General features: G+C 37.4%; 1 protein-coding gene across 2 annotated transcripts in view; it reads left to right on the top strand.

The window, feature by feature from the left end:
- uvrag (UV radiation resistance associated gene) overlaps positions 1 to 15,369 on the top strand; it is a 113,449-nt gene that overhangs the window by 29,767 nt on the left and 68,313 nt on the right. For both annotated transcript variants that reach the window (XR_014029288.1, XM_081354493.1), the window contains exons 7-8: positions 3,086 to 3,191; positions 10,860 to 10,986. Coding sequence is in view for 1 of the 2 variants with exons in the window: in XM_081354493.1 (XP_081210619.1) it covers positions 3,086 to 3,191; positions 10,860 to 10,986 (233 nt within the window). In the remaining variant the exon portion in view is untranslated. The remainder of the gene's footprint in view (positions 1 to 3,085; positions 3,192 to 10,859; positions 10,987 to 15,369) is intronic.

The raw sequence follows: 15,369 nt of genomic DNA, 5'->3' as shown, positions 1-15,369 counted from the left end.
AGGTCTGAAACATCCACTGTAATGTAATTAAATGTTGGCAATGCACACTATTGTTAAAAAGTTTGGGTTTGGTAATTGTTTTTAATGTTTTTGAAAAAAGTCTAAATTACAGTAAAAACAGTAATATTTAGAAAAAGCATTACAGTATAAATTAGCTGTTTTTATATTATAAAATGTAATTTATTCCTGTGATGGCAAAGCTGAATTTTCAGCAGCCATTACTCCAGTCTTCAGTGTCACATGATCCTTCAAAAATCTGGTACTCAAGAAACATGTCTTATTATTGTCAAAGTTGAAAACAGTTGTACTGCTTAAATTGATACATTAACCGTCACTTGATCAATTTAATGCACCCTTGTTGAATAAACGTATTAATTTCTTTGATTATTTTACCTGACCTCTTCCTCACTTTGGAGGAGTACAGGTCATGCAGGGTGGGCAGGGGAGCACCAAAAATCCTCTCAGCATTCCGGATTGTACGTTGTAGTCTTTTTATGTCTGATTTGGTAGCTGAACCAAACCAGATAGTTATAGAAGTAACTCAAAGAACAGACTCGGTGATGGCTGAGTAGAACTGTGTCAGCAGCTCCTGTGTCAGATTATACTTCCTCAGCTGATGAAGGAATTATAACCTCTGCTGGGCCTTTTTCACAAAGGAGTTGATATGATTGTCCCACTTAAGGTTCTAAGTCACGCTCAGGAACCTGAATGACTCTACAGTGCTGCTCATGATGGTGAGTGGGGGAAGTGCTGAGGTGTTCCTCCTGAAGTCCACAATCATCTCCACTGTTTTGAGAGTGTTAAGTGTGTTTTGACTGCACCAAGGCAGCCAGCTCAACCTCTTGTCTGTATGCAGACTCATCACTGTCCTGGATGAGGCTGATGACTGTGGTGTCGTCTGCAATCTTCAGGAGCTTGACGAGGGGTCTTTAGAGGTGCAGTTATTCGTGTACAGGGAAAAGAGCAGTGGTGAGAGCATGCGACCCTGAGGAGCGCCAGTGCTGATAGTGAGGGTCCTGGATGTGAGTTTCCCAAGTCTCACTAGCTGCTGTCAGCTGCTTTCCTGTCAGAGAGCTCCACTGACAGATTGGGATGGCACGGAGAGGCATGATGGTATTGAAGGCCGAACTGAAGTCCACAAATAAGATCCTGGCATAAGTCCCAGGTCTATCGAGATGGTGCTGGATATAATGCAGTCTCATGTTGACTGCATCACCCACAGACCTGTTTGCTCTGTATGCAAACTGAAGGAGATCCTGTAGGGTTCGGAAGCCGCACTCACGGAGCTTAACCAGCGCGCTTCCCCCGTTTGCGATTGACCACACGTTTGAATAGCACCATTGCCCCTCCGACTAAAATGTCCAGCAAAACGTCAGAATAATCAAAAACTGGAAAGATGTTGTCTGGTGTGTTGCCTAATGTCCAGTAGTTGGTATCAGGTAAATACCACCTGTAGTTACAACATCTTCCAGCAGGGGCATAATAGGCTAACTTTGACTCCTTTACTGACATCTGAGGCTGTTACATTCAAGAATGCATATTCTTCTATATTTTTACTGCACAACAGCTGTAGTTTGTGTGCTAATTAGCATCTGCCTTGTCTGGTTTGTTTTTAATCCCGGCCATGTGCACTTCTGATTGTCCTTGAGGGATTTCAGTGAGAATGTGTTAATCTTACTGAGAGATAAAGAGCCATTAATGGAGGTTGCACGAGTGAGCGTGCGAGTGAAGGGAGTGTGAAACAAAGTTAATTGTATGCTATCGCTGAAAGGTTTCGTGGTCGAGCGAATCAGCTGCCTTTCATGAAAAGCTCCCGATACGCTACTAGTGAGAACAGCAAAAGCTCCATCAATGCTCCCTGGTTTTCATGGTGCAATGTGGGACTTTTTAGGGAGGGAACATTTCGTGCAATGGAAGAATTTTTGTATTAAAATCCATGGATGCACTTAATTCTTAAATTCAGTTTGACAGATCTTTTCCTTCAGGTGAATCAAAAATTTCACCATACCACTGCAATTGAACAATGGGTATTAAAACCATTTGGTTTTGTTGTAAAACCAGATGAGTCAGAAAATTAGGCCCATGGTGCAAATAAAAACAGGCAAAATGAGGAGACCCATCTGCGGTGTTATTAATCTCCTAACAAACCTGTTATTTATAAAAGTTTATCTTAACAAGCCCATTGCCTTTGAGAAATAAACAAACAATACAAAAACAACGCCTGACCTCCCTTCAGTTCAGCGGTCCTGTCATGAGGTTTCAGTTTATGTGTTCTCTAATTACCGCAAATATAAATCTGAAATCGGTCACCGTGTGAGATCATCTCCCCCACATGCGGCAATTCTGTTTCCATTACATCTGAGAATGGGTGTTTATATGTGTCCGCTGTCATCCTTCATTTGATTGACCTAATTCCATCTATTTGAGTCAAGATCCAATCACTGATTGTGTTTTAGTTAGGTTTTACAATACAAATGCTCAAAACTTTTCAAATTAAAGGAATAAGAATGAAAATTCTGTCATCATTTACTCACTCTCATGTCGTTTCAAATCTAAATGACTTTCTTGTGTATAGCAGATTAATATACTTGAATCATATGAGAGAGCAGCTTGAACAATCTTCAAAAATAATGTGTGTTTGTATAATTACTGTATAAACATTTTTTGTGTGGTTCTTTTGTTAATTTCTGTTGTCAAATTAACTAGTTTGCATAAGTTTTGTGGGTCCTATTTTTAATAACTGAGCATATTTAACTAGACATTGTCATATTAAAATATAGTTGAAATCAGTGTAATTCTGATTTGCTTGACTGCTCCATCAAAAAGAATCATAAGAGTTGTTTGCTGGTCACGCTTGTTATTGAAAGCAGATGTGAAAAGAACACTGTGTGTTTTTTGACTTGGTAGTATTTTTGTTAGGTTCACAGCTCTGATCAAACATATTTTTATCCGTGGTGCAGGAAACTCAGTTATTACAAAGTTCTGTGTGCATTAATGTCATTAAATAATTTGGTTCAAGTACTTGGAATGGCTTCTTCTTCACATTCTCAACCCTAGATGCATCCTGTGTGTGTTTCTTCCACAGGCTTCACACAGCCCAGAGAGCCATTAAGCAGACTCAGGTGACGGTTCAGAAGATCGGAAAGGAAATTGAAGAGAAACTGAGGACAACAGCGTCCTGCACAGAAAAGGTGAGACCCAACAAATCAAACCAGTGGCATTTCTTGGGTTGTCTAGGTCTGTTTGTGTGCTTCTATTCATTCAGGATTATTTTTATATTCTGTATACTTTCTATGTTCTCTAACTTCATAAATCCTATCCGGCCTGTTGGGTTTTCTTTTCCATTCCACCTGGTACATAGTACTGATGGTAAGACTCTGTTAAGCACCTCTGAAAATGTAAAAGGCTAAATTTACAGTTGCTGTAGGCTTGACAGAATTTTATAGCATATTGTCAAACTCAATTTAAAATACAATACTTCACTCTGTAGTGGGGATATTGTCTTTCCAGGCTCACAGAATTACTCTTTCATGAGAGATGGCAGTATAAACCAGCTTTTGATAAGCTATCTAGCAGTGTATCAGACAAGCATTTCATTTTAGTGACTGTCCTAAAGAAAGCACACTTGGGAAACATTAAAACCTAAATGTACATAAAAGTACTATTTAGTCTCAATTGTAATATAATTCTTAAATGTGCCCCCAGTATTATAGTTTGTCAATTAAAAACAAGCATAAATAAATGAATAGGAGTCTGTTAGAACAAGCCTTGGAAACACTTCAGTTTACATTTTTCGTTTACATCTGCATTAGTTAACAGGACTTAACTTAAAGCTGCAGTCCGTAACTTTTTTGGGTTAAAAATGATCCAAAGTAATTTTTTGAGCAAGTACATAACCAGCCAGTGTTCAAAACTATGTGCTTGCCTTAGCTCGATTCAAAACGGTAAGCTTGTAAAAATGCTTTTAATTCCAGTGGTACTGGTGGATTTCCACGGGAAATTCGAGCATGTCTTTGCGTCATTACGTCACATCTGTACACATAAAGAAGGTGTCCCGGCTAGTAGGCTATGTTGCGTGTGAGGATGTCGGAGGTGGAGATTTATAGCCTTTTTTAGGCTAATAGCCATCTATTTAATAGATGGTCAGAACAAAAGTGGATGTTACTTGTTCAGATGACATTTTCCAGTGAAAATTCTTATGTTGGTCATACTTCCATAAAGTAGAATCTGTGATTGCGAATGACAGTCTCCACACCAGTGCGGTGACTGACAGCCGCACATTCTCCTCAAAACATTGGATTCATCCGCGCTGTGCGTAAAGTTGATATTTCCGTAAATAACTGCAATTGCAGATTTCGAACAGAGATGGCGACAAAGAGGAAAAACTACGGACTGCAACTTTAAAATGAGCAATTCTGTAGAATTTATTATTCTTAGTTAATGTTAAACTCAACAATTACTACTACATTCTTACGAATTGAACATGTTCCATCATTCTGAATTAAGTAGAAAGATAAGTAGATTGATCATTTACTTTCTCAAATATATATATATATATTTTTTTTTTTTTACCATTGCAACTACTAATGCTTTATTATTTGCTGATTATTTCAAGCTTTTGCGGTGTTATTTTTACAGGTGAGAATGAGAGTTCAGTATGCTGGTGCTAGTACCCTCAGTTTCAGACAGGAAGTCAGGGTACCCAGTCACTCAACACAAACAGCAGCAGTGTGGTAAATGGCCTCAGAGTTGTGTATCTTGTGTTACACAGATCCTCATAAATATGTCATTAGGTCCTCGGGCAGCTCTTGTATCCTGTGTTTTGGTGGATTTAGAGATCCCGAATCCCATGGCTTTATCCCTTCTCTATGTATCTTTGTGTGCCCTTGTTACCAGAAAATCCTCTGTTTGTGTTTCCACACTCACTATATCCTGCAGTAGAATGAAAAGTAAAAGGAAAACATATTTAGCATTTTTGGAGGTGGCAGTCAGCAGCTGCGAAAACGCAGCCGTTTGAGAAGGTTTTATTGTTCTTAATGAAAACTTCAAAAAGTCTGTCCTCTCTCCTCTCCCAGTTGGCTGTAAATGCCCAGACACCTTCCACTCAGAATAAATGTAATCACACACACATTATACATTTTTTTTCCTTCTCTTGAACTCTTCAGAACTCTGATCCAATGCGTAGTGTGCTGCCTCGTGGTCTACATAGGCACCGGCCAATGGTCTGGCATTATTTGTTCGTAGACGCCTCTTGGTTGATATTTTGTAATCTAGGTAGTAGGGATGTGCTCGAAGCCTAGTACTATGTTCGGAAAAGAAATTACACATTCTATGGAGCCCCTAGAGGGACATGGGGATGGAAAAAATATGAGATGGGAAGTTAAACAAAAAAAGACTAACTGTGTTGAGCTTTATAACAATGATTAGTTTTCTGTTGATGAATATATCAAACAGTTGCTCACCTGTGTAATGAAACGCATAATATATTAAAGGAAAACTCCGGTCAATTTTAACATTGAGCTAATTTTTTTGTACATTTGGAGTGCTGTCAATACAGAGAACAATGACAAAAATCGGTGTTGCCTACACCGAGTTATTCTATTTTTAAAATTTGCACCCTGTTGACTTCAATGGGGCAAGTACTAAACCTGCTTTTAGCCTCTTCACATCCTTGATGTGTCATTACAAGTGCACACAAAGTGTGAGTGATTCCTTCTGAGTGAACACGAGTGAATCTGACTGCAGTAGATGTAAAAGATATGTATAAAATGATGTTATTTATGCCAGCGCAAATACCTGTGTTTACATCCTGTTTTTCGGTTGAAGTCCAAAGTAGTAGATTGCCGAGTTCACGTGCATAGGTTTAGTTACCTATGATCACGCGCGTGAACTCGGCAATCGATTACTTTGGACTTCAACCGAAAAACAGGATGTAAACACAGGTATTTGCGCTGGCTTAAATAACATCATTTTATACATATCTTTATTTATTTTGCTTATTATTTTGTATATATATTTTAGAATATTCATTAGGTATATTATAATATAATATTTTGCATCTGACCTAAGTCTACCTGGGTCTCGTCTACAATCGACGTCCCCGAACGTCTACAGTCAACGTTAGGTTCTATGGGTCTCGTCTACAGTCGACGTCCCCTTTCAATAATATTTATACTCTAGCGCGTCAACGTCGGCCGAGTCCCGTAACCCTAACTTGCTGCTCAGCAATAATAAACAGACAGACTTCAGCAAATGTCCTTCAAATGCTTTAATCACGGCCGGGAGAGTTCTCAGACAAATTTCAGAGAGAATCCCACCAGCAAACAGGAATACAACAGTTTTTATAGAATAGAAGCATGGCGAAAATGACATGATACATTCATAATTTGATTGGTTCTTGATAGACAAACCCTTCTGTTACTAGGTAGAAGCAAACTCTGTTTTGTAATTACTTCATAATGACAAGTTTTGAAACCTAGACATCTGTCTAGTTTCATTTCCCCTATTTGTTATTTATACACTCTCACTCTTCATGAGTGTCATGAGTTTTTGAATAAAGGGGAAACATTTAACATTCAAAAGCATATGAATGTATTTATTTATTTTCTTGCAGTTGTTTCTGCAAGAAAAATAAATGTTAGTTATAATTAATTATAAAAATCCATTACATTATACAAATCAACAAAATATATAACATTGTTCTAGTGGTTTTTGGATATTTTGATCCAAAAATCTTACATAATGTGCCTTTAAAATGACAAAAAATCAATGTCATGACCCCTTTAAATGAAACTGAAATGTGTTTTTTTTTGGATAGAAATGCATTGAAATATAGCGCATCCTTGAAAGACTTCAGAAAGAGTGAAAATGAGGGATTCCTTGAGTCACATTTGCCCTCTCACACATTTGTGAGTCATAAAGACGCCATCACTCGATATGCCCTACCACACACACACACACACTCCTGCTGTCTTTGATGTTTAAGTGCTTAGTGTTTGTATTGCGGCGGCCCCTCCACCTGTTGAAATGCTGTTTTCTCAGAGGGTGAGATGTTCACAGGACCATCTATTGATCTCCGCTGTCTCAGTGTCCTGGAGGTCTGTCATTTTCTTTGGAGTTTGGAGTTTTTTTTTTTTGGTTGCTTGGCCAAAGCAAAGAACATGACCCCACTTTTTTTTGCTCTCACTCTTGCTTGAATCCAAATCAGCCAGAAATGATCATGACGTGAAAAGAAGTTGCCAAAACATGAAGCGTTTATAATGAACGAACACGAGAAAGCACAGCAAACACAATACGACATGCAATAATTACAAGTACGTTTTTGTCTTACAATATCCAACACAATACTCATCCAAAGGCTCTAAAAGCCTTCTGAAGCCTACATATGTTGGGAATATTATCACACGTCTTTCTTAGCGGTTCGTCAAGTCTCTGTGAATGACTGTGAAGTCTCTTCCTCTCCAAAAACGAATTGGCAAGTTTCTGGAGTTCTCCACATGTCAAATTTCAGGATACGTTTACACTAATAGCTGACACTCTCCCTCGATCACAGGAGTGCTACCTGGACCGCACCAAAGGTCAGCAAGGGTCTGAAATTCCTGCAAAAGTGTATCAGTTACTGCGCTTAATGAGCAAAAGTCTGTTTTGAGTTTTTCCTTCAGCCTTGAGGTTATGTGAACCTGATTATAGATCAGAGCGTTCACCTCTGAAACAGCGGTGTTGTCACTTCTCACTGGCCCCAGGTCAGTTTGGAGCCTATTAGGGCACTTCAAGCAATCAATCAGCCCATGCACGCTCGCTACACTGTACCGGTTATTGCTACGGTAATTGAATTATTCAGAACTTTCTTATTACTGGCAATTAAAGCAGAATGTGATTTTTCATGTGTGAGAGGATGTGAGGTACAGGTTTGTGGCTTTTAGTCCATGTGTTTTGCTTTAAAGCTAAGTTATATGCTAGTGTACACCTAACATTTTGGACTTTTGTTTTTGATTCAGCAGACTTTTGTTCAATCAAATGTTTTTTTTTTTTTTTAAGAGCTAGCATTTATTTATTTATTTTCTCATTGAACTTATTTACTAATTTATTTATTTATTTATTTATTTATTTATTTATTTATTATTAATGTATTATTTATTACTTATTATTTTACTTTTTATTATTTTATATTACATGCTTATTCACTTATTATTTATTACTTTTAAATTGACTTATTTACTTTATTTACATATTCATTTTTATTTTTCAGCTGATGTTTGTTGTTTTTATATTGTTATGATATTTATTAGTTTTATTTTTTACTTTAATTTTTTTATGATTTTTATTTATGTTATTATTTAACAGTTGATAGTTACCGGTAATATTTTGACCATTATAGGATTAATTGAGCATGTTCAATTCTGCCTGTTTTTACATTTAGATGACCTTTGTTGTCACTTAAAGTTATCTTTAAAAACGTATTAATTTAATAACATATTAAATGTTATCTTGAATTTCAAAACTTTTTTTTTTACTTAAAGGGGTCATATAATGGTACATGCACTTTTACAAGTTGATTGCACTGAAATGTCTGTTGGCAGTGCCTGTACACAACCATCCTATCATGATAAAAATCCATCCAGTGGTTTTGTTTTAATCTCCTTATATGTTTGACCCTCTCTGAAATCAAGCCGTTCGATATTGTGACGTCATAAGATCGTACGCCCCTCCCGCTATTGTGATTGACAGCTGTGTTGCAACACAAGACCCGCCCTGAGTGAGCTGTGACAGCCGTCATAGTAGTCCGCCATTGTGGATATGCTGGAGCAGAATGGCGTCTAAGCGATTGTGGTGTTCTGTTCTTAGATGAAATAAGGAACACAGCAGTAATTTGGATGTTCCTAAATCCGAGCCGTTGAAGAGTTTTGTTTTTGAAGCGATATGCCCAAAGGATTGACGCGGGGATTCCCTCACGGGGATTCCCCACGATCGTCCATGCTTTCATGTTTGCGCGAATCATTTCACACCAGACAGCTTTACAAACGAGAAAAAAACGGATCGGTACCAACGTGTTCCTGCTGAACCTCCAGAAGATGTGAGTGTAATGTTTTATTAACCTTTATATTAGTATTTATAATAATCTATGCGAAATTTGCAAACCTTGCTGCAGGCTTCACAATGAATGCATCTAAGGTTTACACTCAGGGTACATTACGGGATGTTTTCTATGTACGACCTTCTCAATATAATTCATAATCCCACGTTTATAATGAACAACGCGTGGTTATTGTGTTAGAAACGGTGTACGCACAGAACAGAGGGGCGGGGTGAGCAAAGCTCATTATCATTTAAAGACACATGCACTGAAACGGCGTGCTGAAAACAGAGCTGTTTTTGACCAGGTAAAATTAGTGTTTTCTTACAATACTAATGAGAATTTTTAATTAAAGTATATTACAAACTTTTAATTTAGACCCTAAAGAATCATATTAGCTTGTACAAAAATGGCATTATATGACCCCTTTAATGTATAAAATTTTTCATTTATGATTTCAATTATAATGTTGTGATGGCTGAATTCACCTGTAGCACTTTAAACTATTTATTATTAATATTATTTTATTATTAATATTGTTATTATTATACACAAACTAGTTTTAAAATTTTAATATGAAACTATGTGAAAATAATTATGGACTTATCAGTATAAGTAGTATCAATAAATGCATCCCTACTTTTTTCTAGTTTTTTTTTTTTTTCAGGGAAAATTTTGTAGCGTGCATGTGTTTTTGAAGCGTTTAGCTATGTGTGAAACGTCATATTTTGTCGTGCCAGTGGCGTTGATAGTAAACACGCAAGCTCTTGGTCTTTTCTCGCCGTATAAGGGCTCAAGCTATCTGAAGGTTGAGGTGCTGTCTTCTATATCTCTGTGATTGGCACTTCCTCAGCTGCCAAGTGCGAAAATACAAGATCCTGAGATGTTACCTGCAGTAGATCCTACAGATTTCATTGCTATATGACTTCCACTCAATTTCCCCAACACGCTGTGGTGTGGATTCATGTTTCTTACATCTCTGTTTATAGAGACATCACATCTATGTCCATTCTGTAAGTTTTGTAATTGCATGCATGATGAATATGTTTGTTGTTTATTCTGAATATGTCTTTAATGGACTCTGGAGGCCATGAGGATCAAACATTAGAGATGGTTCTCCATCCTGCTCTGCATTAAACTCAGCAGTTCTGGTTATGATAGGGATCACCACCACCAATCACATTAAAGACATACTGAACTTTCTCTGCTTGTTATCTCTTCTCCTTCGCTCTCTTTCTTCTCCTATCTGCTCTCTATCCCACTTTCACCCTCGTCAGATCACTGTTCCTCATTAGTGTGCTTGGCTCGCTAACAGTCCCGAAAGCCGCAGGGCTGTAGATGTAGATTAGATAGATCTACCGTGGACTCATCTGTGCTGGGTGCTGGAGAATCTGAGGGAAGATCTGGCACTGATGTCTGCTGTAATCAGCTTAAAAAATCATATCTTACTGCTTTATTACTTTAATGTGAATGTTTCTGGCTTGCGCTTGCTTTCCAAAGTGTTTTGCAGGGCAGTGCAAAATATATATGTTGTTTTTAAAAGAAGTCTCTTGCTCACCAATGAATGAATAGGGTTGTCACAGTACCAACATTTCAGTAGTTGGTACTAATACCAGTAAAATTTTGCAGGTACCAGAGCAAAAACTGTTGAATTAAGTACTTTAAAAAAAATTCAAATGCCTGACCAGTTGTTAAACGTCCTTAATAATTGAGCTACCCAATAAAGTTGGTTTGGGCATAGAATTGAGGAAAATGGAAAAGGTTTTATTCTTGTTTCTTTCCGCAGAAGAAAGAGAGGGAGTGTATGCAGCTACACATCGGGATTCTGAGGTGCGAGTTGGAGAGACAGAGGAAGGCACTGACGAGAGAAGTGGACTTGATGCAGAAAGAGAGAGCACAGCTTGTAAAAAAAGGTAACCAAATTCACTGATGAGAGATCTGTCCCACTTTGGTCAAAAAAACATCACCATATGTATTCAAAATATATTCTTTCTTCCTCTATACTGTTACACACCAGTGGTTCACATCCCCACACATCTGCAATCAGCCAGCATTCTCTTCCAAAACTGTGTGTCAGACTGAATGTGTTGTGAAACTCTTCATCTTGTTTTTCACTGATGTAACTTCATGCGTGTTCCAGTACTTTGGGGGACCGTATAGAGTTCCATCTGCTAAAATGTATTTCCAGATCTAAAACGGCGGCTCCACATTCTCATGTAAATATATTTCCGTGCCTTGAATTGAGCAAGGCATTTGTACGTCTAAACAGCCTTCATAAAAAAGCGTCCAGCATCAAGTCATTTTCCTGTCCTCACTTAAAGTAAAGAAAACAACAAAATTGCAGCCATTAAAGGGATACTCCACTTTTTTTGGAAATAGGCTCATTTTACAACTCCCCCAGAGTTAAACAGTTGAGTTTTACCGTTTTTGAATCCATTCAGCCGATCTCCGGTTCTGGCGGTACCACTTTTAGCATAGCTTAGCATACATCATTGAAGTGGACAAGACCATTAGCATTTCTCTCAAAAAAATGACCAAAGAGTTTCGATATTTTTCCTATTTAAAACTTGACTCTTCTGTAGTTACATCGTACTAGGCTACCTTCCGTCAACATAACCAACGTGACAACCTGCTTGCACAGGGAGCGTTGGAAGTTACCGAGCTGGGGACTATTTTCAGGCGCTGCGTCATATCTTTACGCCTGCTGCACTCATGGTACGGCAGTAAAGTTTCTTGATTATTACGCAGGAATGAGAGTATAGTTCCTAGCCATATCAGCCTATAAAATCGCAACTTTACATTTTCCGTCATCTTAGTGCACGATGTAACTACAGAAGTGTCAAGTTTTAAATAGGAAAAATATCGAAACTCTTTGGTCATTTTTTTTTAGAGAAATGCTAATGGTCTTGTCCACTTCAATGATGTATGCTAAGCTATGCTAAAAGTGGTACCGCCTGAACCGGAGATCGTCTGAATGGATTCAAAAACGGTAAAACTCAACTGTTTAACTCTGGGGGAGTTGTAAAATGAGCATATTTCCAAAAAAAGTGGAGTATCCCTTTAAGAACACATTTGACATGTAGTGATGCATTCGATTGTTACTTGATATCTGCACCTTCCGACCAAAAAACATCTGATGTATAAAAACACAAATGACATTGCTATCATTTGTTTTGCTGGTAAGCGAATAGCAACACGGATCTTTTGCCATGTTTTACAAACCTGTCTCAGCAAACGTTTCCCAAACCCATTTTATGATCTTGTAATCATGTTATTTAGGAATTTGGATTCAATAAGTTGCCTGAATGGGGTTGTTGTTCACCATTAATTGTGTAGTTCGCTCTGTTTTTGCCACATTCATCTGGCACATGCATCTTTGTGAAATCAGAGTTGTGAATTTCCATGTTGGGAATCCAACTTAAAGTTGGCATTCCTTTGCACTTCTTTAAGAAGTTGGAAATTCCATTTCGTAACTATTGAAATTTCTCTTTCAGAACTCTTTAGATTTTAATTTGTGTCATGCTGCCCAATCAAAGGACGTGCATTGTTGTACATTGCTTATCGTCACTGATTTGGACAATTTTTTGTTTAAATTACTATGATGTACTGCCTGATTCTAGCAGTTTGTTAGTCATATTTTGTCCTTAACATTCAGTTATTATAATGGCAGATCCTCTTGTAGGAAAAAGGGCACTTCTGCGGTTTTGGCCTGTCAAGACCACCGCCACCCCTGTTTGTTGTGATTTACTGGTCTCATTATTCTTTTATGTTACTTTACACTGCTTCCATCAAAGATCCAGATTATGCAGGCGGACATTGAACATTCAGAGTTTATTCAAAGCTTAAGTTCCTCACCGCCCCATTCGTAACAGCCTCCTGCCATTCATGTTTGATTTCTGAAACCTGCTCTTTTTATTTGCCAAATGTTGTGCATGGGACGGGAGGTGCGAAGAGGTGAGTTTGATTGATGTGGTTGCTGGTGTTTGGCTAGAGGGTTGGGCTGCATATTATGGGTTCATAAAGAATACATATACGCACACTTGCACAACCGTAATGATTGAGTGGCCTGGCACTTGCCATCCCATAATGCATTGTGTTCATGACCTCCTAGTGTGTAGAAACAAACAACGGATTTGGGGTTCAGGGAAAGGTCTGTTTTAGATGGATGACGTCTACCCAACAGCCTCTGCCAAGAGGAGCCTGTCCTGACTGGAGCCGAAGGGAGCGGCCCATTCACATTCATTCATTGGAGAATACTTTTTAAGAGCTGAAGAAAAAATTTATTTGAACTAGAGTAAGAGGAAAGGATGATGGCACACTGCTTGACCTCCTGCTTCATTCATTCATTCATTCATTGATTTATTGGTCTTCTTTCTTTCTTTCTTTCTTTCTTTCTTTCTTTCTTTCTTTCTTTCTTTCTTTCTTTCTTTCTTTCTTTCTTTCTTTCTTTCTTTCTTTCTTTCTTTCTTTCTTTCTTTCTTTCTTTCTTTCTTTCTTTCTTTCTTTCTTTCTTTCTTTCTTTCTTTCTTTCTTTCTCTTCTTTCTCTTTCTCATCACTTACATATTACACAAGATGCATTTGGTAAGAAAATTGGTGAAGAATTCAATGCAAAATAGATATAACAAATTACAGAAGAAAAAATCCTGCACCTTAACAAGTGTTGTTTTTTTTTTATTCTATTATAGTATTTATTAATATTTTTTTTTTTTTAGGTAAGTGAGTTTTAGTAATATGTGCTTTTACCATTTCAATATATATATACTTAATTTACTTACTAACTTAATTTATTTTTAATTTTGGTTTTAGTTTTAGTCATTTTAGTACTATAGCTTAAACTCACATACTAGTTTAGTTAGTTGCTATACTTTTTTTTTTAAAGTTTGAATTTTTCATCTAATATTTATATTTGATTTGATTTCAATTACTGAAAATTACTTTTATTGTTCTAATTTTATTTAACACTTGGATGTTTCATTAAAAATTAAATATTGTATATTTTTGTATATTAACTATGCCACTGGACATGTTTTTGAAATGATATGTGTGAGTTTTTTATATTTATTGTTAACAGATAATATAATAATAATGTTTTAGATTTCTTTGTGAACATCTTTTCAGTAAAAGATGTTCAAAGGGTTATTAGTAGTAAGGAAAAGGGAGAAAAGTGCTCTCTTCTGGGAAAGAGATGAGAAAAACAACAGATTCCAACTTTTTTTCTTTCCCGTCATGTACTTCTCAGTTAATTCCTGCCTTTCCCATCCCCGATAACAAATCCCCCACACCTAAATTTCATTTAAACACTAATGGTCCTTTAAGCTATTGTCAGTCAGCGCTTATTTGCTGTGATACTAACCGGTCCAGCACTCCGTGAAACAGCATGAAAGCCTCCTTCTAAAACTACCGTAGTTTATCCCACTTACAAAGGGAGATTGCCAGAAATTGCACAAAATGACTTAAGTGTAACCACGTCTCATCTCTGTTTAATGTACAAAGCTGCAGTCATGCGCTCTCGCACTCCCCCGCCGGTTCTGGTCACTGAGCGCTTCCTCGTTTTCATTGAAGCACAGAATAATGCTTTGCAGGGTCAAGCCTTCTGTCACCGTTTCCCTCGCTCTAATTTCTCATCACGTCCGTGCACATGTTGTAAATTATGCTCATAAAAGCGATTTGACGTTGTTATGATCGGTAGTTGCGCTCTGGACCGTGGGCCTGTAAACGTCAGATACGGAGGGACTCCACAAACGAAGGGGAAAATGTAAAGTGCTACAGAAAAAAAAAAGTGGTACAGAGTGAGGGGACACACTTTTACTAGTCCTTTTGGTCATTAGAACACCAAACACCTGCTGGCTTCACCATGTTTCCTGAGGTTTAGCTTTCATGGCAGTTATTGCCACAATGTCTCGATGTCATTGGCGGGATAAAAAAAAGCTTTGTCAATGAATAATTTCATCTGTAATTTTCATTACCAAGATTTACCGTGTCTGTGGAACATAAAAGATGGTGTGAACATTGTGTCAGTGTATTGTATTTTCCTTACAATGGAAGTCAATCACTATATTTCCATCCACCTATTTGTATGAAAATTCATGTGCATAAAAAACGTATGCGCTCAATTGAGTCAGATATTTTTTTTAAATATCCGATAAGAGGAAATGTGCATAAACTGCGATGAAAACACATTTACCGCAACAAAAAAAGTCATGTGACTTTTCCTCAACAGATCATGTGATTAGAGAAAATCTCACAGCATCTCAGATGATGTTTTGGTCATTATGAAATGCCTGAACACAAGATA

Source organism: Scardinius erythrophthalmus (assembly GCF_964197995.2).
Source record: "Scardinius erythrophthalmus genome assembly, chromosome: 23".
NCBI lineage: Eukaryota > Metazoa > Chordata > Actinopteri > Cypriniformes > Leuciscidae > Scardinius > Scardinius erythrophthalmus.
The sequence above is the reverse complement of the archived record's forward strand: the minus strand, read 5'-3'. Positions and strand labels throughout refer to the sequence as shown.